The sequence below is a fragment of the Pelmatolapia mariae genome, linkage group LG20, assembly GCF_036321145.2.
Source record: "Pelmatolapia mariae isolate MD_Pm_ZW linkage group LG20, Pm_UMD_F_2, whole genome shotgun sequence".
Classification (NCBI taxonomy): Eukaryota; Metazoa; Chordata; class Actinopteri; order Cichliformes; family Cichlidae; genus Pelmatolapia; species Pelmatolapia mariae.
The window spans coordinates 4032361-4057426 of NC_086244.1; the positions used below are offsets into that span (position 1 = coordinate 4032361).

Below are 25066 nucleotides of genomic sequence, written 5' to 3' on the forward strand. Positions count from 1 at the left end.
GCCTAAAATCTTTAATCCTGAGCCTTCAGCTGGTTTATATTTGTCAGGGAGTTTTCTCCAGTTTTCCATTTAGTGGACGACTTCACACCTTGTACTTTTGGACACTTTAAGTAGATGTCAGCAGCTTGTAACTACGGGGTGAATTTGGCTTATATCCATTAAATTCCAGTAAACATTTAAGTTGATATAGTTTGGAACTGTGCATGGAAATAAGGTGAGAAAATTCAGTTGCTTAACAACAGTGGGTGTGGTGTAGCATTAAATCCATTTTATATTTAAATATAAACATAAACAAAAGAGCCACATAGTATAAATATATATGTTCATTAAAGTTTTTATTGCATGATTATTGGCAGCTGTTTCCCTAAGAAGAGAAGCTCAGACCTCCCTCTCCCCAGCCACCTCCTCTAGCTTATCCGAGGAAATACCAAGGCGATCCCAGGCCAGCTGAGAGATATAAGCTCTCCAGCATGTCCTGGGTCTGCCCCGGGGCCTCCTCCCGGTGGGACATGCCCGGAACACCTCACCCAGCAGGCGCCCAGGAGGCATCCTTGTCAGATGCCTGAACCACCTCAGCTGGCTCCTTTTGATGTGGAGGAGCAGCGGCTCTACTCTGAGCCCGTCCCGGATGGCTGAACTTCTCACCCTATCTCTAAGGGAGAGGCCAGCCACCCTTCGGAGGAAACCCAGTTCCACCGCTTGTATCCGGGATCTCGTTCTTTCGGTCACTACCCACAGCTCGTGGCCATAGGTGAGGGTAGGGACGTAGATCAACCGGTAAATTGAGAGCTTCGCTTTTACACTCTTCACCACAACAGACCCGTGCAGCGGCCGCATCACTTTGAATGCATTTATTTTTGCTGTTTTATCTTTCAAGTTTTCATCTGAATTCTAAATTTACAGCATTTTACTGCTTATTTGGAACATTTTTAAATTTATTCCTGAATTAAATGTTGTGTAGCTGCAATATAAACTCCACCTGTAGAAGAACCTCTTTATGTTCAAGCGTACGGATGTATGTAGCTGCACAGCGCTTGAAACTGCACAGTTGGCGTTGAGCACCCATAATTTCGTTATACATGTACATAACAGTAAAGTACTATTCTATTCTATTCTATTCCAGTGCCACCTCTCATTATAGTTACTTAAAATGTTAATTTAAAAGTTAATTAACATTAACAGAGAACTTTTTCTCCCTAATAAATAAATTAGACTTCTAAATGAATTTGAAGAACTGGGTTAGCTAATGACAAAAAACCCTGAGCCCCCAAAGTAAACCTTTTATTATGAGATCATATTTATTTGGCCTTAACTTCAAGCCTTTATCCTGTTCAACTAAATCAGTTAAATTTGTAATTCTGTTATAATTAAAATAAAAATCCTGAGCCTTGAAGATATTTGCAATTTGAATGTAAGTAAGCAATGAATATTCACAATATTCTATTATTAATATTCTATTAAGCCCCAAGAATATTTCAAGCACCATTTTTTACAAGCCAGCTCACCTTCACACAGAACACATGTGGGACCAGGATGCGTCATTTCACAAACTTCCACCACAATTTACCAAAAGCAGTGCAAATTAGCAGGGCACAGACGAGCAGACCTGATGAGTGATTAATATCCTTACAAAAATAACACGGTGAAAGTGCAGCTTTTACACTCTGGAAACAACAAGGCAGTTCATATAAAAAACAGGCAGTGGACGAGAATGGATATGTTCTGATGTAAGTCCTGATAGGAACTCGCAATTCTCAACAAGACAGTTTATGTTGGATGTTGCAAAGTTTTGTGCATGTGCTGCAGAGAAAATACATGCAGACTCGTTTTGGTGCTCCGCATTCCACAGTGAATCCAAGAGAAACACTCGTAATCCAGAGAACCTGTGCACGTTCCTGTTCCTACACTCCACTATTTTCTTTTATCCAGTTGCGATATTTGGTAACTCGGGTATAGATGCCAGGTTTGTTCTTGCGAGCGCAACCTTCACCCCAGCTCGTCACGCCAGCCAGGAAGACCCGCCCCTTGGTGCTGGTGAAAGACAGGGGTCCACCAGAGTCACCCTGAGAATCAGAGAGGAGAGAGATTATTTTCAGCTTGGAGGTTTTCTGTGTGTCCCAATAAGCATTAAAAACAGGACATATTAAACGTTAAATTAAAATGTAAAAATGTTTTGACTGCTTAGACATGTGCTGTTTTGCAGTTTCCTATCTTTGTTTAGTCTTTTCTACAGAGCCAAATCAAAAATGGGCAGTATTTGCTCTGCAGATAAGACAGATCAGAGGATGCAATCAAGTGTCAACCTCAAACCTCTAAGCTGTGGGACTCCAGCGAACCACAGTGAGAGCATTAATACACAAAGGGTGAAAACATGGAACAGTGGTGAACCTTCCCAGGAGTGACTGGCCGACCAAAATTACCCCAAGAGCGCAGCAACGGCTCATCCAAGAGGTCACAAAAGACCCAAACAACATCTAAAGAACTGCAGGCCTCACTTCTCTCAGTTAAGGTCAGAGTTCATGACTCCACCATAAGAAAGAGACTGGGAAAAATTAAAGGGAACAAAAAAGCTTGTCTCAGTTTTGCCAGGAAATATCTTCATGATCCCTGAGACCTTTGGGAAAACACTCTGTGGACTGATGAGACAAAAGTAGAACCTTTTGGGAGGTGTGTGTCCCATCACATCTGGCGTAAAAGTAACAGCATTTCAGAAAAGGAACATAATACCAATACTTTTGGGTTTTGCAGGACAATGATCCAAGATAAACCAGCAAGTCCACCTCTGAATGTCTTAAGACAAACAAAATGAAGACTGTGGAGTGGCCTAGTCAAAGTCCTGACATGAATCTGACTGACATGCTGTGGTGTGACCTTAGAAAGGCATTTCCTACTTGAAAACCCTCCAGTGTAGCTGAATTACCACAATTCTGCAAAGATAAGAGGGCCAGGTTTCCTCCACAGCGCTGTAAATTACTTTGATTGCCATTAATTGCAAACGCTTGATTACAGTTGCTGCTGCTATGAGTGGCCCAACCAGTTACTAGGTTCACTGTTTCACACAGGGCCATGCAGGTTTGGATTTTTCCCCCCTTAATAATTAACACCTTTATTTAGAAACTGCATTTTGTGTTTAAGTGTGTTATCTTGTCTAATATTGAAATTTGTTTGACCTGAAACATTAAAGTGTGACAAACACAGAAACGTAGTTTATTTGTTTTAAACAAACAAACTTAAACAAACATCTGTCTATTACAAGCATTCGAGTTTGTACCTGACAGGCGTCCACGCCTCCTGTGAGGACTCCAGCACACAGCATGTTGTCGGTCACCGGGTCTGTCAGGAGACTCTTGCACACTGTGCTGTTGATGATCCGGACTGCTGCCTTCTGCAGTACAGTCGCCCCGAAACCTGATAGACAACAAAATTACTTCTAATAGCGCTCTGGTTCTTTGTCATGATCTGACTTTCAGATGCTCAAAGTTTGTTGTTTATTTTTTTGTTCTTGTTGCATTTTTTGTTTTTTTTGTTTTTTTAGATCAGTCACCTCTTTTATTCATCTTATCCAGTTACCCAAAAACATTTTAACGGACACACTGTACACCTCGCCAAGTTAAATTTTCGGCTAACAGTTCTTAGGGTACAAAAATACTCTTATACCTTTAAATGTAAAGTGGTGTATAAACACAGTACAACTTGAGAAGCTCCCAGCAGGCCAGACCCATTGCAGTGAGGGAGAGTTTAGGCTCTCTCTCTAACTTTAAGTTTTGTCTAAAGGGAAAGTTTTAAGCCTAATCTTAAAAGCAGAGAGGGTCTCTGTCTCTCACCTGCAAACTGAAAGCTCCATGGAAGAGGGCCTGAAAAATGAAGGCTGTGCATCTCATTTTACATGTAAGTATCCCACAATTGAACCAGCAGTCTGAGAGCAAAGTGCTGTAGTAGGGGGAATTTTATGTTGAGGAACACTGTTATGTTTACTATTAGGTCTTTAAGAACAATGCTTAGTGTTGAATCCACTGGCTGGCTGGGCAGATACATCTATGGGATCAGTTAAGTTTGTTTGTGGGAACGTCCCATTTCAGACAAACTCAAACTTCCACAACACTTCCAGTTTGGGATATTAGGAAGTTTCAGACAAGCTGTGTTCTCATCATTCTCATCATCTCACCTCCCTCCCTGGTAGCTCCCCAGCCAGTGATCCAAGCCTCTTCTCCTACTGGGAAGTCATGCGCGGGGGACGGCAGGCAGATGGGCCAGATGTTCTGGTTGAGCGTGACGCTGTTGTCCAGTTCCATGAGAGTGATATCGTTATCGTAGGTCTCACGGTTGTAGCCCGGGTGAACGATGATACGCTTCACGCCCTGCTTCACGGTCCACTTGCTGGTCTGACTCTGCTCGTGAAGACCCAGAAGAGCCTCCCATTGGTTAGCCTGAGAGAATCTACATGACAAAACAGCCAAGGAATTCTTTCAGTTCATTTATATCATTTGTCTGATTTTACATTAAAAAGCATATACAAGTACATTAAAAAAAAACCCTGTAAAATCTGTGGTTCACAGAATTCAAAGCTAGATCTCCACTAGAAAGGATGTGACTTGTATCTGGTTTTGGGAGGACTAGTTAGAGATCAAATCAGCAGGATGTATAATGTACAGGAAAATACATTATTTTGTAGTTAGTGATACTGAAACAGCCAGTCTGTAATCATGCTTCTGTGATATATAAGAAGTTATTGGAATTCTGAACTGCAAAGAAACTGTTGAGTGCATCTCATAGTTTTAGATCACTCTACACGTGTCCCCCACTTATACCCATGCTTCTACAAAGTGTATGCAATCTAGTTGAAGGAGTGTCCTTTATTTTTACAGCGGTGAAAAAGTCACAGTGGATCAAATGTAGTGAACAGTACTGGTGGTGAGCAAAGATTGATTCAGTATCAGTAAGGCTCTCATGTTTTCAGCGCACTCTAAGCTGACAGATGATGGCACAACCACAGTCCCAGTCATTTCTACCTAAAGTTCATCTCTGACACCTCAGTTCGTTACACAGGAACACTGTGTTCACAATCTAAACAGGGATTCACAGTACAAAGTGCCACGAATGATGAGTGCTCCACAGGCGGCTGGCTGGTCTTGCTGCTCACTTGTAATGACATATTCATACTTTAAAAGTCTGAATTCAGCCTCTAAGGAGAAAATTTCTCTGTTATAGTTGGAGATCGAGTTCTCATCAACGGTGATGGTTAACAGAGAATTTTGGTCTGAAACAAAAGCTGATGTCTGCACAAGTCTGACGTCCACATTGAAAATAGAGAGCACTCAGTGTAAGTGGTGAGAACAGGGACCTACATCAACAGTGGCTCTATTTGAGAAGATGATGTTAAATTGGATGAATAAAGAGAGAGATGAGCAAAATTAAAATAAGGTTTTAGATTTTTCTGAGGTCTGTTTCTAGAACTTTTTAATCACACTTCATATCAGCAAACACTCAGCCCTGTCATTTCAGATAGAGGAGCTCCTACTTGTCCTGAACGCAGTGGGCGGCGGTCAGCAGCCAGCGGTCGCTCAGCACAGAGGCTCCACACACATGTCCCATTCCCTTGAAGTGGAGGCTGACCTGCCAGGGCCACTCGCCCTCCCGAGACGCTTGTCCTCCCACAATGCGAGAGCTGCGGTACGGCCTTATTCCGCACTCTGAAAGCACACATACATACAGGCGTTACCGCTCAAGTCACTAAACTCCATACCACAACCATCTGTAGGCAAGTGTGTGGTTAACTTACCACAGTTATCCTCATCAGAGTCGTCGGTACAGTCCTGCACTCCATCACACTCTGGGTTCATTTTACTGGTGCAGAGTTTGTTTTTGCATTGGTAGGTGAACTCTGAGCATGTCTGCAGCACTAAAGCTGAAAGACGAGAGACACGTGCAGTATCAGTAAGAAACTCTGACCCACAGGTATCCTTTACCCTGAAATGCTGTTTGATTAAAGATTCTCATGAAAACCATACATTTTCTTAGTTCTTATTTGAACTTTACTTCTTACATTTTTCACATTTGGACTCATCAGACGCATCACCGCAGTCATCTTTTCCATTGCACTTCAAATTCTCTGCAATACAGCGGCCATTTTTGCAGGAAAACTGCCCTTTGCATGTTTCTGTAAAACAAGAGAAAAATCACTTATTTACTACCCTCTACTCCAGTGTTTAATTTGACCTGTTGCTATTTTAATTCCAGAGCGTTTTTAAAGGAGTCTGTTTCAACTAAAACAAACACAGGCCAGTCTTACACCTTTTTTCTATATACACTACCTCTGCATGTCAACAGATTCTTATGGAAATGTGATTGCACAACCCTCTGGTCTGATTTGCCTGCAGTGCTTCCTACATTCCTCAACAAAACTGGCTATACTGGCAGAACAACCTCCTGCATTATCTGCCACCTTGCATTGTCCTGTTTTTATTACAGTACTGTTTATGCACATATTACTTTAAACTGTATGGAGAAAAAAATGATAAGATTTGCCTCTTGCTTTGGCAAAGTTTCAACTAATTCTTCTTACTGAAAAAAGGAAATCTATTTGGTTTTTATTATTTCCCTCAACTTGAGTGGCTTTATACATTTTTTATAAATATATAAAAAGTTTAGTTCAGTTTATTCTCCTTTTTTTAATCTCCTCAAGTTTCTTCTGATTGGCTGCCCCTCCCAAATATAAAGGATTTGACTGGCAGGCAGGCGGGGCTAGTGTAAGTGCAGTCAGACCATATTTGGGATATTCTCTGTCACTGATAACACAGCCTGAGTGTTTAGTGCGATATTCAAAACTTTAAACGATGTTTAATATGAACATCAACTGCTAATGGTCCAGTTTATTGTTTCGCTGCACTCACCACAGTTTTCTTCGTCCGTGTTGTCTCCACAGTCGTCCACCCCATCACACAGCCAAAATTTTGGTTTACAGTGACCATTTTTACACTGTATCTGAGACGCATCGCACTCTAATGAGGCACACAAAGAGAACCCAGCATTGTTAGGGACAGAAAAGATGACAGACTGAATGTGACTGCCAGCTCATTGAAGAGCATTTTCAGTGTGCTCCTTTAATTTCATTCTTTTCAGACAGAAAGAAGTTTGACGGTTTGGACTCACTGCAGTTGATCTCATCGCTGTCATCTCCACAGTCGCCCCAGCCGTCACACCGCAGAGTGTTATTGATGCACAGGTTGTTGCTGCACGTGAACCTTCCCGGACAAGCTGATAGGACAAACATAATAGTACCTAATTTGTTTGCCTGGTTCAGAGAACGCTACAGTCCTTAAATTAATCATGTATCCTTACGATTGTTCGGGGTGAAGGCCTCGTACTCAGCAGTGAAGCCCTGATCAACGTAGGAGGAGTCCGACTTAAATGTAATGGTCATCTTGTTGCTGTTGATGGTGAACACTGGGCTCTTCAAGTCACTGCCACACAGCCTATAACAAAAAAAAAACAGAAAAGCTAACTAGGTTACATATTTTACTTACACACACGCACACACACACACACACACACACGCACACACACACACACACACACGCACACACACACGCACACACACACACACACACACACACACACACAGACATAGAATTCAACTTTATTGTCATTGCACATGTCACAAGTACGAGGCAACAAATTGCAGTTTGCATCTATCCAGAAAGTGCTTTAGCAATAATATAGATATAATACAGAATATAGATTTATTATAGGTATGTTACACGTATGAAGGTATGTTATGAATATACTATAACTTTAAGTATGTACAGGCTGTAGCTGTAGTGAGTGTACAAGCTATGTACAGGTTGTACATATGGTTAAAAATATGAAAACTATACAGATTGTAGATATACAATTGCGAGTTATAATAAACAGTTGTAAAACTGTAATTATTGTATTGTACAGTATGATTGTCTACACAGCATTTACAGTAGTGCAGTTATCTACTTTTTCACTCATTTTCAGTCCGGTCCTTGTACCCGACCATTGGGACAACATTTTTTGGTTTATTAAGCCACTCACTAATCATAAGTGACTAATCATGACTAACTTATCAACCATTCAAACATCAAGGCAACAAACTCACGCAGTTTGGAATTTTCCAGATTACACAAGAACAGGTTTTACAGAGCGATTTAAAACATTACAATTTCTGGCTCAAATTGTCACAATGTACTGAGGAAGAGAAGACACAGAGTTAAACAGTGAGTGTCTACAGCCATCTGTAAACAAAAAAAAAAAGGTATTTGGTTACCAGTTCAAAAGTACGGAATTATCGTGAGATTTTAATCCACCATACTCTGATGAGTATCTGATTAGCAGCAGCATCGACAATGCAGTAATGCCGAAAAGCAGACAATGGAAAACTATCAGTAAGGAAACTGGCCTCACAGAGCCTGGACCTCAACATTACTGCAACAGTCAGTAAACATTTTGACAGAAATCAGAATAATCAGCAAGTATCCAAAGACCTCTGAAATGATCTTCAGGAAGCCTGGAGAACTATTCCTGAAGACGACTTCAAGAAATGATAAAAACACTTGTCAAAGAATAAAAGGTAACCATTCCAGGTTGTTGCCTCATATACTGTATTTCCATGTATTTCACATCACCTATTTCCCATTCTTCAAGCTAAATATAAAGAAATTGGTGGTAATGTAAGACTTTTTCACAGCACTGTATACTAAGAATAATCTTTTTTTAAAGGCATAACACTGCTCGTTACTGACCTTTCACCGTTGATCTCAACATAATCATGGCCGCAACCTTCAGTTTTATTTCCCAGCGAGAACTTGTTGAACAGAACCTTCAAAAATTTGTTGTTTGCAACCTGAAAAACAAAGTAAAAAACAATTATGAAACAGGAGTGTAAAATATTTAAAACATGATCAACTAATAAAAATAAGTCCAATAAATACATTTTCTGATTTGTGCTTTTAATAAATTTAAAATGAGCAATGATGGAAAAATGTCATTGTCGTCATCATCATCATCATCATCATCATCATCATCATCTATGGGGTTTATCTTTATAAATGATAATTATATTGTTTTGCTGAAGACCCAGTTGGTCAGTGTAAGAGAAAAGTTAGTTTGGTTCTGGGTCAGCTAACTGAAAAGTGTCATTTCAGTGGCGGGAATGAAATTCAGTTAAGAAGTTCTTGTTCAGGTTGGCAGTGAAGCATTTACACTTTGTGAACAAAGCTTAAAAATCAGGAAATAAGATTCATAAACCAGGAGCAAAGATTTCTGCATGGTTCTGTTTCGTCCTCAGCTCACCTGGAGGCAGAATTTAAAGTTGCATACGGTCATGTTAAAAAGGAAACTAAATGTCCTGCAAATTATTAATTAAACAATAATCAAGCCAAAATACAAGAGTGCATGGAAAAAATAAGTACACTCTTATTTAAAGAGTCAGTGCTTGAGTAATTGAGCATCAGCCAGAGTGAGTGCTTCTATAAAAACAGGTGTTTTGGCAGTTTGCTGGTCTTTGCTGGTTGTTCAGGTGTCTGTTAACATGAGTCTGCTGGAGTGCGGTCCTGGGAACAAATAGGATGCTGTGCAGAAGCCTCAGTAAAATGAAGGCTTACCTCGATGTTCCACACACATGTGGTGCGAGGAGGGTAGTTGGACGGGAAGAACGGTGAAGAGATGGAGCCTTTCTCTCCGGTCAGCGTGCCGCCACAGTCTGAAGAACGCACAGTTCATAGTGACATATTAGATCATCCTCAAAGACTTTAGCTGCAGAATTAATAGAGTTTACCCCGAGATAGCATCCTTAGATCTGACCTTTAACACATTTATTATTATTATTATGTACTGATTGAAAAAATTTTTCTGTAATCTCTGAGCTGGAAACATTAGGCAGTCCTAAGATTTCTGCTACTGTTGCGTTTTGCTTTGTTTTTAACACACATTCAAGTCACACATTTCATGTCTTTTATGCCCAGTGGAAATATTTCACAAAGACCTGACAGCTGTTCAGAAGAGGTTTGATTTACTTAGTGTAGTCTGAGGAATCGGGGAGTAGTTTGCTCTGAAGCCGGGGAAGTTTTTCTCCTCATTAGTGACCAGCATCAGCAGCATGACGTTTCCAGAGGAGATGAAGGACAGCGACTGGTGAGGGTATCCACACTGTCTGAGGGGAAAAGGGAGAGACAGAAAGAAACCTTTAGTGCTCCTGGGGCCAGGTGCATAACGCATGTGTCAGCACAAAAACCGTTTTAATGCCTTTTCCCAAACACAAACTTGTGACTTTGACCATGTAAGACAATAAAGATGTACGAGGCATCCACTTTCCCTCCTCTGCGTATGCCTGACATGTCCCTCTGACATCCTCATTTTGTATCCTGTCCAATTATAGTCACTCTGAAACAACTAAATATATATCTCCATATCTTTACATTCTCTCCATAGTCTCTGCCAATATATATTTATAAGTCCCTACTCTCACTTTCACAGTCCTGTCCTGATAATAATAATAAAATAATAATAATGAATCAACTTTTGATCATTATTTAGAATTTTTAAAAACACTAAAAACCACAAAATGCCTTTTTTTTAAACCTGAGCCAGTGTTTCAGGGTAAACATATTCAGGAACCTGGTTACTTTAGCCCAAGCATCACTTTATGATAAAAATGAACAGCTATTAAAACACAGAATAAGAATATCAGCCTGTTTTGTTCTCTCTGAGATAGCTGACACTTTAAATTCCAGGAAGAGATCGTTCGACTCACTCTGTCATAGCGCGTTTCTCTATGGGGACGAGCGAGTCGTAGATTTTGATGAAGTCTCGCTGACAGTCGTCCTCCAGGATCAGGTCGTCAAAGTCGAGCTGGATTCGGTGTTCCGGGTCTGCCCGAAACTTCCACTGCAGGTAGGCGTTTGAAGGGTACGGAGAGTTTGGAAACCCCGGGGACTCAACGTGCCCAGAGTTTTCTATGTGGATGTCAAAGCTTTTCCTCTCTGAAAATATGACGAGAAGAATATGTTTTACGATGAAGTTCTGTTTTACGATGAAGTACCCCAGCTGTGAAACATGCACCTTTAATTTTTTTGGGGACATTTTAATAAGTCAAACTTTACATACAGAATTACAGAAAGAAAAAGAAGTTCCCACCACAGAACTGGTTTATACCTGAAAACTTGGTTTTGGTCAGGCGTGGATCTATAGCTGTAAACACAAAGATAAATGTGTTAGTAAACCACATATCAGTTTCTCATTACTAATTAAAACAACAATAGCAATTTTAGCATTTGTGAATAAACTTTACTCGATGTTTTTAACAAAACTGTGGCGGAAACAGACGAAACAGACGTATCGTAGCGGGATGTCTTGGTGTCTCAGTGTCGTCATTGGAAACGAAAGCTTAGCAGCCGTATTGCAGCTTCTGGTTCAATCAGCTGCAGTTTTTGATCATTTGTGAATTGCAGTGAGACACAAGTAACATACTGTCTGTCACCAAATGTTATAGTTATGATTATACATATACACCAGGACTATGACTCTTATTACATATAACTATATATGATCCAAGGGTTTTTGCAGTTTAACCACTTTAGGAATCTCCTCTCTCCTCAGTCTTTAACAGTGTCCAGCATCATGTTTGTATGAGGAAAAGAAGCTTCTAGAAAATGTTTCCCCATAAGAAAAGATAAGAGCTGAGTTAAACAATCCACTAACTGTTAGAAGAGACAGTCATCTTCAAAATATCTGCACGTAAGTCAAATATACTTGAATTTTTCCAAGAGTTGTCAAAGACAGCACAGTGCTCCAGGTTTAAAGGTTCATATCCAAGCTTAGATAAATAATAATTTTTACTTTTCAGTGTAGGCAGATGAAGAACAGACATATGTAGAACAGCAGGTGATTAAGTGCCCATAGTGAATACGAAGCTAATAATAATTTGATTTAAAAAAAAGCTTGAAAGTTGTTTTTGATGAGCAACCTTGTAGAAAACTAATCTGTGTGAATCTGTGAGCCATCAAACCTTGTGACACGATGTCGTTGACACTCAGGGTGTCTGTGGGTTTCAGCAGGAATCGTCCTTTTCCCCCCTCCTGACTTCCTGCCGGAGGCTGCATAGACTCAATGGCTTCATCCAGCGAGGCTTGCTGAGGTGGGGGGACATCAAACTCTGATTCATAATAAGCCACAATGGTGTTCGGCTCGCTGTCGCCCTCACTGCACAACAGGACACACAGAGGATTTGTACAGACTTCATTAAGTGCAACAGAGAAGCATTTGCGCAATATAATTCAGCATTACAGGTATAAACCAATCAGCCGCGTCAATACAACAATCCGATTAGTACTGTGTAGGTCCTTTTGCTCTCTGAACTATCAGAGCGTGGACTGGACTTATTGCCTTTATTTCTGACCCCTTAAAAGATCCTCATTAATATTCACTTTGCACATCACTGGTGATATTGTTGTGGCTGGCTGGTACACGCTGTCTCTTTGTCAGAGTCTCTTTCACATTACCTGAAGGCCTGAACGGACGAATGGTTGAAGTATCTGTCCAGCACTGAGTTTTTGGAGTACATCAGTTTGAGCTGAAGGAGAAAAAGGTCACATTATGATACCTATTACCTTTATGGCCTCAACAAATAGAGAAACACATGACAGAGGAAGACACAGAGCAGAAGTGGTTAGAAATAACATCAAGGTTACAACTGAGACTCGCAGCACACAATCATGTAGTGACGCAGAGTGTGCTGTAATGGATTTTGGGGAAGTAGGTCCTGTTAAAAGGCCTGAAAAGATTAGTCTCACTGGAAGTGTAGGAGTGCTATCACCTCTGCCTACTGATAGTGCTGTACGTTGGAGGGTTCAATGTTAGAAATGTGTGTTTCTAAGTTGAGGGTGTAACAGATGCTGGTGAATGAAGACAGCTGCACTCCAAGATACCAATTATACACTAACACACACACACACACACACGTGTCCGTTCCACTATACATGCATCTCTATTTCAGATTGTTCTTGTATGTCTTCTAAATATTTATTTCTATCAAAGAGCAAACCTGAAGGTCTCATGATGAATGTATTTGAATTCAAAACATGTATAAAACAACACGTATGGAAAATTCCCATGATGCTTTGGAACTGTCAGGTCTCACCTGTTTGCTGACCTGAGCAGCCAGGTAAGTGAACTCAGAACTGTGGGGATTCTCATACTGTGGCAGGAATTGCTTGTTGTTGATTTCCATGGAGCCGATATAAATTCTCTTCATTTTCACATGCTGGGGCTCTGAAGACACACAGAGATGTTTCCAATATCTTTATACACAACATTCTGATCACAACTGTATATAATTTTTATAACAATTTTATGGATGAGTTTTCCTCGTAACTCTTTGGATTTCAGCTTGAAGTTAGGCTCTAGCTTGACTGACAGGTGTGCCCTTACTGAACTGGACCTCTCTCTCTTACAGGACAAATAACACTGCTACAGTTGTGAGAGGAAAGCTGGGGTAGTTTCTTCACTCATTAGGGAGACGTCCTAGCTTTGCCGAGGGTATTTTTATAGTGACAAACTCTTCTAAATTAGCGAGACACCATTTCCTCTCCAACTTACAGGTTATCTGCATCAAGGTGTGTATTTGAGATTTATACCAGGGAGTCAATTATTATGAATTTGAAGCTTTAGTTTTCAAAGCAGCCACAGTATCCAGAGTTGTATGCAGCGAGGACGTAACACTATTAATAAGATAATCGACCGCAGTGGGCGTAGAGTCCAGGTAGCTGCTCTGTTTCAATTAGAGTTTACACCTGCCTGATATCCTGTCTGACATCAAGCCGCACAGATGTGTATTTTCAGATCCAACCCACAGCATCAGGTTAGGAAGACTAAGCAGCTGTACAGCTGAATGTAGTTTGATAAAGTCAGCTTACGGCAAAACAGCCCGACCAGCAATGCAGTCACAGCCAGAACACCAATCACCAAGGCGACTCCTATCCCTGCCCACTTCTTGTTGCATGACTTCTTCTCCAGGTCCTTGTGATCTGGAGCCGGCAGAAATGCTTCCTCAAAGTCATTGTCCTGCATACAGAGATAGTTGGAGAAGACAAAGTTTATCAGTTTGTTCAAGACTGTACAAAATCTCAAAGTGGCCTCAACATTTTTGTTTTATTCAAGGCCAAAGTTTGTTTTTTTATCTTTGTTTTTTTTAGCAGGTTAGTAGACAGTAGATTGTGGGCTATTTACTCGACTGCAGTATTGAATGATGTTCTCCAGTGACAGCAGCACAGCGCTCCGTCTAAATTCAACAGTGCCCCAGCTTTTTGAAGACGCTGCTGTTCAGCGTGTTTGTATTTACTACAGACTCTATATAAAAATGTAGAAGACTCACTGTGAGATTTGCAGTTTTTAAGGATTAAAATGTCCATATTGGACCACAGAGTGGACTCCTAAGTTAATGGGTAAACATAGTGACCTGAGTAAGTTATTAAACTATATCCATATACATCACAGCCTGTCTAAGAATCGCTCATCCTTATTCAGGGCAGCTGGAGCCCATCCCAGCTGTCACAGGTCGACAGGAAAGGTACACCCCTGACTGGTCCATTAAAAATAGTAAATAAAAGGCACCAAGTAAAATGGAGTGCTCCATCTGACCCCCAATTTCAAGCATTAAAGTCATCAAAAAGAGGAGTTATAAAAACAGCTATTATGACAACTAGAAAGCTAGCCACACAGGGTAAACCAGGTTTTTATAACAGATGCAAACATGTTTATTTCTGTTGTACAGTTGTGCCCTTTAATACGGGAGTCTGTGGCGACTGACTTAGTTTTTTGCCACTTGGTTCAACTGTGCTTCCTGTTTGCAGGTTAGTGACAGATACACAAAGGGCTCCCAGTTCACCTCATGCAAATTTGACTTTTGTCAACTTTTTCACAAGTTTTGTGTTTTTACAGCCACAGCTTTTCAGATTACTTTTCAAAACTGTCTGTTTTGTGCAACAAACATATGTTTGATGCACATTTTCCACAAAACTACAAAAAAAGAGAAACGAGAGCGAGCACTTGCATATGTACCTCCATTTCTTTCCATCAGTCTTTAGCAAATATGCAGACATTAAGTTCTTCCTCCTCTCATGTCACTGCTGATATTTTGAAAGTAAAACAATCCAGCAGTGTCAATGGAAAAAAAACACCTAGAACTATTAACTAGTGCTACAACAAAGTGGAGTCAGAATATACAGTGAGCACAGCAGGTTTTAAGAACCAGGGACATCACCCCAACCTGATACTTTGGTTCAAAGTTGATGATAAATTTGTGAAAAGGTGTTGCCTTTAGTTTTTAGTTGTACTCGTAACTGTAAAGGCGGCAAATGAAGACACAGTGTGTTTTTCCAATGCACTGTAAACCTGTTCAGCTGTGTCAAGCAGGGTGTTGCTGCACAGGAATGTCTCTATGACTGTTATGAAATGCCAGCATGTTGTATCCTGGACACACCATTAGATCTCTAATACAGTGCTTTAAAGAGCTGGTTGATGCCTCATTATAGGGTGTGACATAAATGCTCTCCCTCTCCCAAAAAATCATTTGTCTCAAAGGTAAAATTGTGTGAAGCACAACCCTAACTAACCCTTCCACAAACCCTGACATAATGTGCACATCTAACCACAATGTGTGATTAACATTGATCTCTTTAATAAACTAGATATTACGCGCTTACATAGAAGATCCAGAATTACTGACAAAACAAACACTGTTTGTCTTCAGAAGATAGAATTGATATCAGTATAGTTTTGCGCAGCTTTTCTACCAGGTTCTCGAATGAGCTCCAGCTCTATTCTGGATTCTTGAAGCCACTTGGTAAAGACGGCCTAATGTTTCTATCGGTTCTAAGGAGTTCCATTATAATAATCATCAATAACAGGATTTGGGAAAAAACAAACAAACAAACAAACTGAGACTCTACTCGAGGATAACAGGTCTTTTATCTGTGAGGTAATCATGATGACTGTGAGGACAAAAGTGGGTTAAGTGATCATTTAAAAAGCAGATTTACTTGACGTTGAACTTGTACAAATGGAAAATTATAAAACAAGCAACAAAACAAGAGCATCATGAAAAAAAGCTGTTTTATTTCAATTACATTCTTTTAATAATCATTAGAAATCAAAACTGGAATTCACATCAGAATTGGATACATTTCAGAGCCCTAGTCTACTTAATCTTATTAAATGAACAAGGTTAAGGTCAGTATTAGTTTACTAATTAGTTACTACTTTCATGGGGAAAAACACTTTGTAAGCCTTATTTTTTAATATTACAACTGGCAAAGGGCAAGAAATAATCAATCTAGTCCAAATACTAATCACTCCACTGACGTCCACACACCTGCAGAAACACTGGTGGTGAGATAAGAGTTGTAAGGTTGCTGGGCGTAAGCCGAGAGACGGTGCACACCCTGGACCGGGTGCCTAACAGTGGGGTTGTTTGTGCCCAGGTCACTGATCACAGGGGACCTTCAAACTGTGTCCACACATTACTTACTGACAGGTGTGGAGGAGGTGAAACCATCTACATTCTTTCAATGCCTGAGCAGTGTTTAGTCTACTTCTGGTTTCACATTAACAAACATACAAACACACATACAGTGAAACTATATAACGTTGCCACATTAATCAGGCACTGGAAAATAACTGCTTTCTTTAGGGTGGAAATTTGAGATTTATTGCTTCAATCCATCTGCATGTCAGTTTCTCAAGTTAGATGTTTGATCAGAAAATGTTAATCAGCTCATTATTATATAAAACACCAGAAATGAGAAAAGAACAAACGCTGATGTCGTTTCCAGCTCTTTGATTATTAAAACTGAACCAGGCGCCGTTCTGTCATTTAAACACCTAATCAATAAAAGGTGGACACCAAAATCCACCCTCAAAAAGTGAAAATATGCAGGTTCACTGCCAGAGGCGCGCCAGGTTTCAGTGGAGTTCAACAGAAACCAGTGCTCACATTACTCGAACAGATCGCACTTAAACCAATAAAACCCGCAGTGTGACGTGGAAACAGGTTCAGCCTGTGTTGTAAAGCTAATCCAGAAATCCTTCTGACATTGTGCATATCAGTACTTTCATAATTCAGATATAAATCAATCATATTTATGTTTTTTAAAACCTGTTCCTGGTGTGACGTCACTGAGAGGTTACCATAACAGGTGTTGGACTTACCCGTTTGGGACTGAACTTTTGTCCCGAATCCAGCGAATCCATTAGTCCCTTTGACTTTTTCTTTTTTCCCTCTTTTGTCGCTTATCGATTTTTTCTCCAACACTAAAATCGCAGCGCTGTCATGGCGGCGACAGGTGAGCAGCGGCAGGTGTCTCTCTCTCTCTCTCTCTCTGTCTCTCTGTCTCTCTTCCCAGCTGAGAACAAACGTAAACAGCGGTCTTCTTATTATTATTATTTGGATTTTGTCTTTTTCTGACAGGTTAGTTAAAGCTGCTGTAGCCTGGCCAGAGCCGGTGGTGTTTCTGGGTCGGTGTCAGAGCGGGTTCTACAGCGAGAATGAGGAAACAGGGCAGGTCGGAGATCAAAGGGAGCCCAGAGAGGAGGAGACTGTGTGCTGCAGGTGGAGCACACACCTGTTACTTCACCTACAGACTTCCCATCAGCAGCTAAACTCAGCGTATCTGGCCTCATTGCAGTTTTGACATAGTATTTTATTCTTTTTCATTTTATTCTATTCTATTGTTTTTCTTTTATGCTGCTCTTAACTTTGTGCCGTCCGCTTTCTGCCGTGACCAAGCAGATTTGACAGTTGTGGGACTAATAAAGGTTTACCTTATCTTATCTTTTATTTATACAGTGTGTACAATGTACCGTATTTATACAGCGCTGAAACAACAGTCACCTCAATGCACTTTATTCTGCATTATTCAACAGATCCTGCGTTATTATGATATTACATTATATTCAATCCAATAATCAGATGATCTCCCATGTGCACGTGACTTTTCACAACAAAACGAGGTATTAAAAACAAACCAGTTGTATCTACAGTAAGTAAAATGTTGTAATATGAATAAGAAACACTAGAGGTCAGTGTTTAATCAGTTCATGTCCCTGATACTGTGACACAAATGCTCACGTCAAGACAGCATTTTTGTCCTTTTCATTTGTTCTATCGTAGCTATCGTAGAACAATGAACACATCTGGTGTGTCTCCTGTTTTTCTCCAGATCATTAAACCTGATTACTTTAAAGCTGTTAGCGGAACAGTACTGCAGCTGGTTGAGTCTGTAGTAAGCTACTTTTAAACTGCATCATAATTAAAAAAAAATTATATTATTATATTAATAACATGGGCATTTGTGGTTACTATAGGCATCCTTCATTTATCAGATATGCAGAGTGGTCCACCGTGGGGACTCCTTGTGACAAGGAAGCAGCTGAAAATATCTTCTTCAGTGATATTAAAAAAGATTTTTATTCAAAGAGTGTAAAGACACTGATAAAGGATTACATATTTCAAGTTCAGCCTACATCACCTGTGAAGTGAATAACTTGGAAAAAGTCAAACCAGGCAACAATCAACCACTTAATCGATCAGTTTAGCAAGGTGGCAAGAGTAGATCAATAACTAATGACTAAACAATATATGAGGAGGCCATTATGAAGTCATTAAATACTCAGACATTCTGTAATAAAAATCATGAAAATTACAATCAGATCAAATACAATGCTAATGGCATAAATCATCCATAAAAACATAAAACCCTTAATGAGTAAGAAGAGAATACGTTTTTTTTATATTAAATATATATTTAAAAATAATAATAAAAATACAATGACAATATTACCCAGAGAGGTGGAGATGTTTTGAATTCAGTTAGGAAAACACACATAAGTACCACATTTAGTTTATTTATATGAGATTAAATTGAGTAATTAGGATATATACTTTGAGCAAACTACAGCTATGTTGCTGTTCTTTCACATATTTTTAAAAGATACAGTACCACACTATGTCTGCTCAGTCATACTGGTCATGCATGAATTTCTAAGTGCTCCTAGTGGGAGTTGCACCCTGCACAACACAACGCTCACTAGGAGCATTCATGGCTGCATAAACTACCTTTTGCCTTGAAGTCACATTTCTATGATTCATTTAAATCCTCTTCTAACTCTGTTGATGCCTCAGAGGTGTAGAATTGTCACTGTACCTGTCGAGTAAGTCCTTAAAGATTTTTAATACCAAAGCAACGTTTTGAGCTGTTGCAACCTGATAATAAATTTGGTCCTGTTTTTTCTAGAATTTGTGCATACTGGATTATTTATAGTTTATAAAATATTTGTTTGCAATTTTTACATCTGCAAGATCAAAGGCCAGCTGAGGTTAATATATGTAAATCTTATTAGAGGTCACAACTTATTTTTCTCAATGTGACAGTTATTAGTGCTACCATTCAACTGAGCATCTTATCTTAAGGTAACAGTTTAACTGTTAAAATTCTGCATTTGATGCCTTGTAAATGTGCATTTAATCATTTTTGGTATTAGGGTCATTAAAAAAAACAAGTTCAAAAAATGTCAACATCTGGCTCCATTTCCAGGAGGAATGTGTGTAATCCATAAGCTTCTACACTCCAGTCTTCTGTTTTATCCAGCTGCGGTATTTGGTAACCCGAGTGTAGACGCCGGGTGCGTATATGCGAGCGCAGCCTTTGCCCCAGCTCGTCACACCTGCCAGGAAAAACCGCCCGCGGGAGTTGGCGACAGACAGGGGCCCGCCGGAGTCACCCTGAGAGAGAGCAGAACATTACAATCAACTAGGCTGACTTGCTGTGAAATATCTGCGACTGAGCTGAGTCCCAAGAAGCATCATATTACAAAACTTGTTATTCTAACAATTTTGAAATCCACTGTATTCTTAATATTCTGTTTTTTGATATTGTCAATGTGTTTATACAAAATGCTGTTGTATTTAATCAGTGCTGAAGCAACAGTCACCCCAATGCACTTTATACTGCATTATTCAACAGACTCTACATTATTATAATATTACATTATTCAATCAAATAATCAGATGATCTCCCATGAGCACGTGACTTTTCACATCAAAATGAGGTACAGTGGTCCCTCGTTTATCGTTGTGTTCTAAAAATAACCCCCAATAGGTGAAATCCGCAAAGTAGTCAGCTTTATATTTTACAACTATTATAGATGTTTTAAGGCTGTAAAACCCCTCACTACACACTTTATACACTTTTCTCAGACAGGCATGAACATTTTCACACTTTTCTCTCGTTTAAAGACTCTCAAAGTTCAAACCTTGGTAGAAAAATAAGTCCAGTATTATAGAATGAAACCAAAGATCAAACGCTGTTTTCAGGTGCAGAACATGGGAATAGAGCAGCTGCGAGAGAATTCAACATTAATGAATCAATGGTGTGGAAGCGAAGGAAGCAAGAAGAATGAGTTGAGTAGAGTTTGACTTATCTGACTGTTTTGTTTCGCTTAATGTGCCTTATGGTCCGAAAAATATAGTAACTTCTACCTTCCTTTAACATGTCCAGAAGTCCAACTTTTTGTGCAATGTTTAGCATCTTGCTCTGCCTTTTGGGTGCTACTACAGGTGCCTTTGAAGGTGCAAAACGTTTCATCGACAGTGTTGTTTGTTGGGAAGAAAACTTACAATCATACAGTACAGCACTTCAGAGTCACACTGCTAGCGATTGAAGATTTATGTATATTTGACCAGCTGAATGCATTCTGTACTGTACAGAAGACACAGTACGAGATTGATTGACAATGGTCTACGGCCAATCAGGACACAGAACGCAATGCGCTGTAAAAATAAAAATAAAAATCAGCGAAACAGGGAGGCCACGTAAGGTGAACCGCGTTATGGTGAGGGACCACTGTACTGAAAACAAACCAGTTGTATCTGTTGTAAAATGTGCCAGGACTATGTGATGTAATATGAATACAAAACACTAGAGGTCACTGTTTGATCAGTTCATTCCCTTTATACGTGTCATGTCCCTGCTACTGTGACACAAAAGCTCACATGAAGAAAGGATTCAAGAAAGCATAGCTATCGTTTAACAATGACCACATCTGGTCTGTCTCCTGTTTTTCTCCAGATGATTAAACCTGCTAGCAGAACAGTCCTGCAGCTGGTAGTGTCTATAATAAGCTACTGCTGATGTAAACCGCATCACAATTAAAAACCAAAAAACTTCTGTTATGTAAAATTAAATAAATAAATAAATAACAATAGTTGCCGTTAAAGCTAAATTCATTTATTATATTTCATATACATAAATTGGTTGCTTCTACTGTGTAAGTTTCCCTTAAGTTGCGACGTCTGGTGCCGAAAACCTTTATACCATTTATTAGTAATTACCTTTGCAGACTGGTCTTAAAAATAATCAGAAGTTATTGTGAGCTGCATAACTCACCCAGTGGATTTTTTTAAGGTTTAAAGTTTTAGGCACCCCTTAACCCCCTTAACAGCACAGGCAGCTTCACTAGGCTCTACATCATCAAATGGACTCATCTGTGATCATACAGCTATGTGGTACCACACTCCCAATAAATTTTACTTCTGCTATATTATTTTTAACCTGTTTAGCACTAACTAGCATGTAGCTATGTGGAGCCTTATGGATTTAGCTTGCTAACCAAGCTAGCACTACCTACTCTCTTCATGCACTTCACACACTCTTCCAAACATGGTCACTTTTGGCTCCAGAAAATCACATATTTGAGAGCTATAAAGCTAACACTGAGGCTTTAAAATGAGTAGCTCACAAACCAATAGGTGGCAGTGAAGTGGCTGTATGCATCTTTTATATACAGTCTATAGGTTCCTCTTTGAACTAAACACCCTTGTTTAGTAAATTCATCAAACAAATGCAGCTGTAAAAACCAAAACAGCAGTAAAGTACTTCACCTTTCCTCTCACTATTACAAGTTTGTGTGAATGATCTGTACCTTACAGGTGTCCACGCCTCCTGAAAGGACTCCAGCACACAGCATGTTACCTGTGACCCTGTAATTCAGTAGAATATTACACAGCCAGCTGTTGATGATCTTAACTTCCGCCTTCTGGAGGATGGCCGTCTCGGCATCTGACAGACAACAAAGTTGTGTTCTATAAAGCTTGTTGATGAATGACAAAGCAATTCACTACTGTTTGATCCTGTTTATGCTGGTTTAGAGGCAGCACATAAATCCTAATTTTAAAGTGAGGTTTATAATCAATCGTAGCTGCTAACAAGTTTCTAAAACCTTGAACTCATTTGGTCACCCTCTATTTTTTACTTAAGTCATGAAAACCTTGCTTCCAGTGGTACTGTATTTTCCAGTGAAATACAGGCTAGGCAAACACATCTTATAGGCAACTGTAAAACAAATATGATGTCAACACAAACTCAAGTTGTGGATTATAGCTAAAACAATTGCTCTTCTGACCCTGTCTGTTGCTAGGTCAGGTTTTTTATAGCATGCTGGATTGCTCCTGAGGTGGATTCCTCAAGTGATAGATGACAAGCCTTCCCACCTGAACTGATTTTCCCTTCTTTTCCACTTGATGATCTGCTGCACCTTGCGGTACTGTAGGTCTGTATCACCCACACTTTCACACACAGCTGGTTATACATAAGACCACTGACTGACATTTTCTCAGTCCCAATTTTTGGACTATACCCCTTGGACAAGTTTTATTTGGGACTGTGGATAATAAGCTGCTGTGTGGAATATTCTCCACATTTGAAAGGTGTGTGAGATCTTCCTTTTAATGGACATTGAATTTGAGAAATCTGTTTTCTATAACAGTTTAGGAGTCAGGGTGCACCCAACACTTTTTGACCAGGACATGTCCTTCAATGCACATATTAAACAAATATGTAAGACTGCTTTCTTCCATTTGCGCAACATCTCTAAAATTAGAAATATCCTGTCTCAGAGTGACGCTGAAAAACTAGTTCATGCATTTATTACTTCCAGGCTGGACTACTGTAATTCCTTATTATCAGGAAGTCCTAAAAACTCGCTGAAAAGCCTTCAGCTAATCCAAAATGCTGCAGCAAGAGTCCTGACAGGGACTAGAAAGAGAGAGCATATTTCTCCTGTTTTGGCTTCCCTTCATTGGCTTCCTGTTAAATCCAGAATTGAATTCAAAATCCTGCTCCTCACTTACAAGGTCTTAAATAATCAGGCCCCATCTTATCTTAATGACCTTGTAGTACCATATCACCCTATTAGAGCACTTCGCTCTCGCACTGCAGGCCTACTTGTTGTCCCTAGGGTATTTAAAAGTAGAATGGGAGGCAGAGCCTTCAGTTTTCAGGCCCCTCTTCTGTGGAACCAGCTTCCAGTTTGGATTCGGGAGACAGACACTATCTCTACTTTCAAGATTAGGCTTCAAACTTTCCTTTTTGCTAAAGCATATAGTTAGGGCTGGACCAGGTGACCCTGAATCCTCCCATGTGTTAATAGACCTCTCTGCTGAATCACACTTGTTATTAATCTCTGTCTCTCTTCCACAGCATGTCTTTATCCTGTCTTCTTCTCTCACCCCAACTGGTCGCAGCAGATGGCCCCGCCCCTCCCTGAGCCTGGTTCTGCTGGAGGTTTCTTCCTGTTAAAAGGGAGTTTTTCCTTCCCACTGTCGCCAAAGTGCTCATAGGGGGTCATATGATTGTTGGGTTTTTTCTCTGTATGTATTATTGTAGGGTCTACCTTACAAAATAAAGCGCCTTGACACGACTTTTATTATGATTTGGCGCTATATAAATCAAATTGAATTGAATGTTTTTCCACACTTGTGTGAAGTGCGTTATCCCTGTGGTTGTCAAAACTTATGGTTCACTAAAGACAGCTGGTTCTTTTCAGTCACATTCCTGTCTCTGTCTCACTTAAACACACCCTTGTGCTCCTATAGTTGAACCTATTGGCCCATTAATATAATCTATTCAGTAATTCCCCTTACTGTATTACATTGTCATCACCTTCCAGTGTAGAAAGATATTAACTTTGATACAGTGTTTCAGTACTTCTTTATTATCATCTCACCTCCCTGCAGGGTAGTCCCCCAGCCGGTGATCCAAGCCTCTTGGCCTGATGGGAAGTAGTAGGTGGAGGAAGGCAGGCAGATGGGTCTGATGTGCTGGGTTAGGCTGACTCTGGTGTCCAGCTCCATCAACGCAATGTCACTGTCTTCAGTGTATCTGTTGTAGTACCTGTGAGCGATGATCTGCTTCACACCCCTCTTTACTGTCCACTCATTGGTCTGGTTCTGCACTTGCAATCCCAGGAAAACCTCCCATTTGTCGGCCTGAGACAGCCTGCACCATGAAAACAGTTAGGGCTGTAAACAAATGCTTTAATTGTAATTGTAATGTAATTACATTTAAAATGAAGATGGTTCAAAAATATTCAACAAGGATTAATGCTGAGAAAAGACATGCCGTATTTAATAATGACACAGTAAACTATCTTTTGCCTTCATTAAGTCACATTTGTTTGATTTAAATTCTCTTGTAATTTTGTTGATGCCTCTGATTTCTAAAATTGTCACTGTATCTATTTAGTAAATTCTTAGTCTTTAATGCCAAAACAATGTTTGGAGCTGTTGCAGCCTCATAGTAAACTGACCTAAAGCTTGCTTTCAAAAAAAAAAAAAAAAGATTTTTAGACACAAAGAATTTTTTGAAGCATGTAAATATAATAACAACAATATAATAACAACCACTGCAGCCTGACGAGCCCAGCTGTAAGTACGCTATTAAGACTCAACTGGCGAACACGAACACAGTGTACTGTGTTCGTGTTTTCCTCCGAAACAATAAGTTCCGTTGGAGCAGCCTTTCAACGCCTCTCTCTGTCTCTCGCTAGCAAAGTTGACCCAGACAGTAAAGCTAGTTTTCGGCTACGAGCCCCTATGAACCCAAAGTATTAGCCAGAGGTCCCTTTACTACGGTTCAGAGCAGCGGACGCGGCCGAGTTAACAAAAGAGTATAAACAAAAAGAAAACAATTTTCACTAGCAGTCAAAAACAAAT

The 25066-nt window shown here is 39.9% G+C and overlaps 1 protein-coding gene and 1 pseudogene across 1 annotated transcript in view; both read right to left on the reverse strand.

Moving 5' to 3' along the window:
• Window positions 1-1911: 1911 nt before the first annotated feature.
• LOC134618345 (suppressor of tumorigenicity 14 protein homolog) lies at window positions 1912-17268 on the reverse strand (annotated as a pseudogene).
• A 2368-nt stretch (window positions 17269-19636) lies between these two features.
• The window catches only part of LOC134618346 (suppressor of tumorigenicity 14 protein-like), a 28796-nt gene continuing 23366 nt past the window's right edge, over window positions 19637-25066 (reverse strand). Inside the window, exons 13-15 of the mRNA XM_065469629.1 lie at window positions 24079-24350; window positions 21997-22133; window positions 19637-19798 (exon numbers count right to left, since the gene is read on the reverse strand). Of these exons, the coding sequence (XP_065325701.1) occupies window positions 19637-19798; window positions 21997-22133; window positions 24079-24350 (571 nt within the window). The remainder of the gene's footprint in view (window positions 19799-21996; window positions 22134-24078; window positions 24351-25066) is intronic.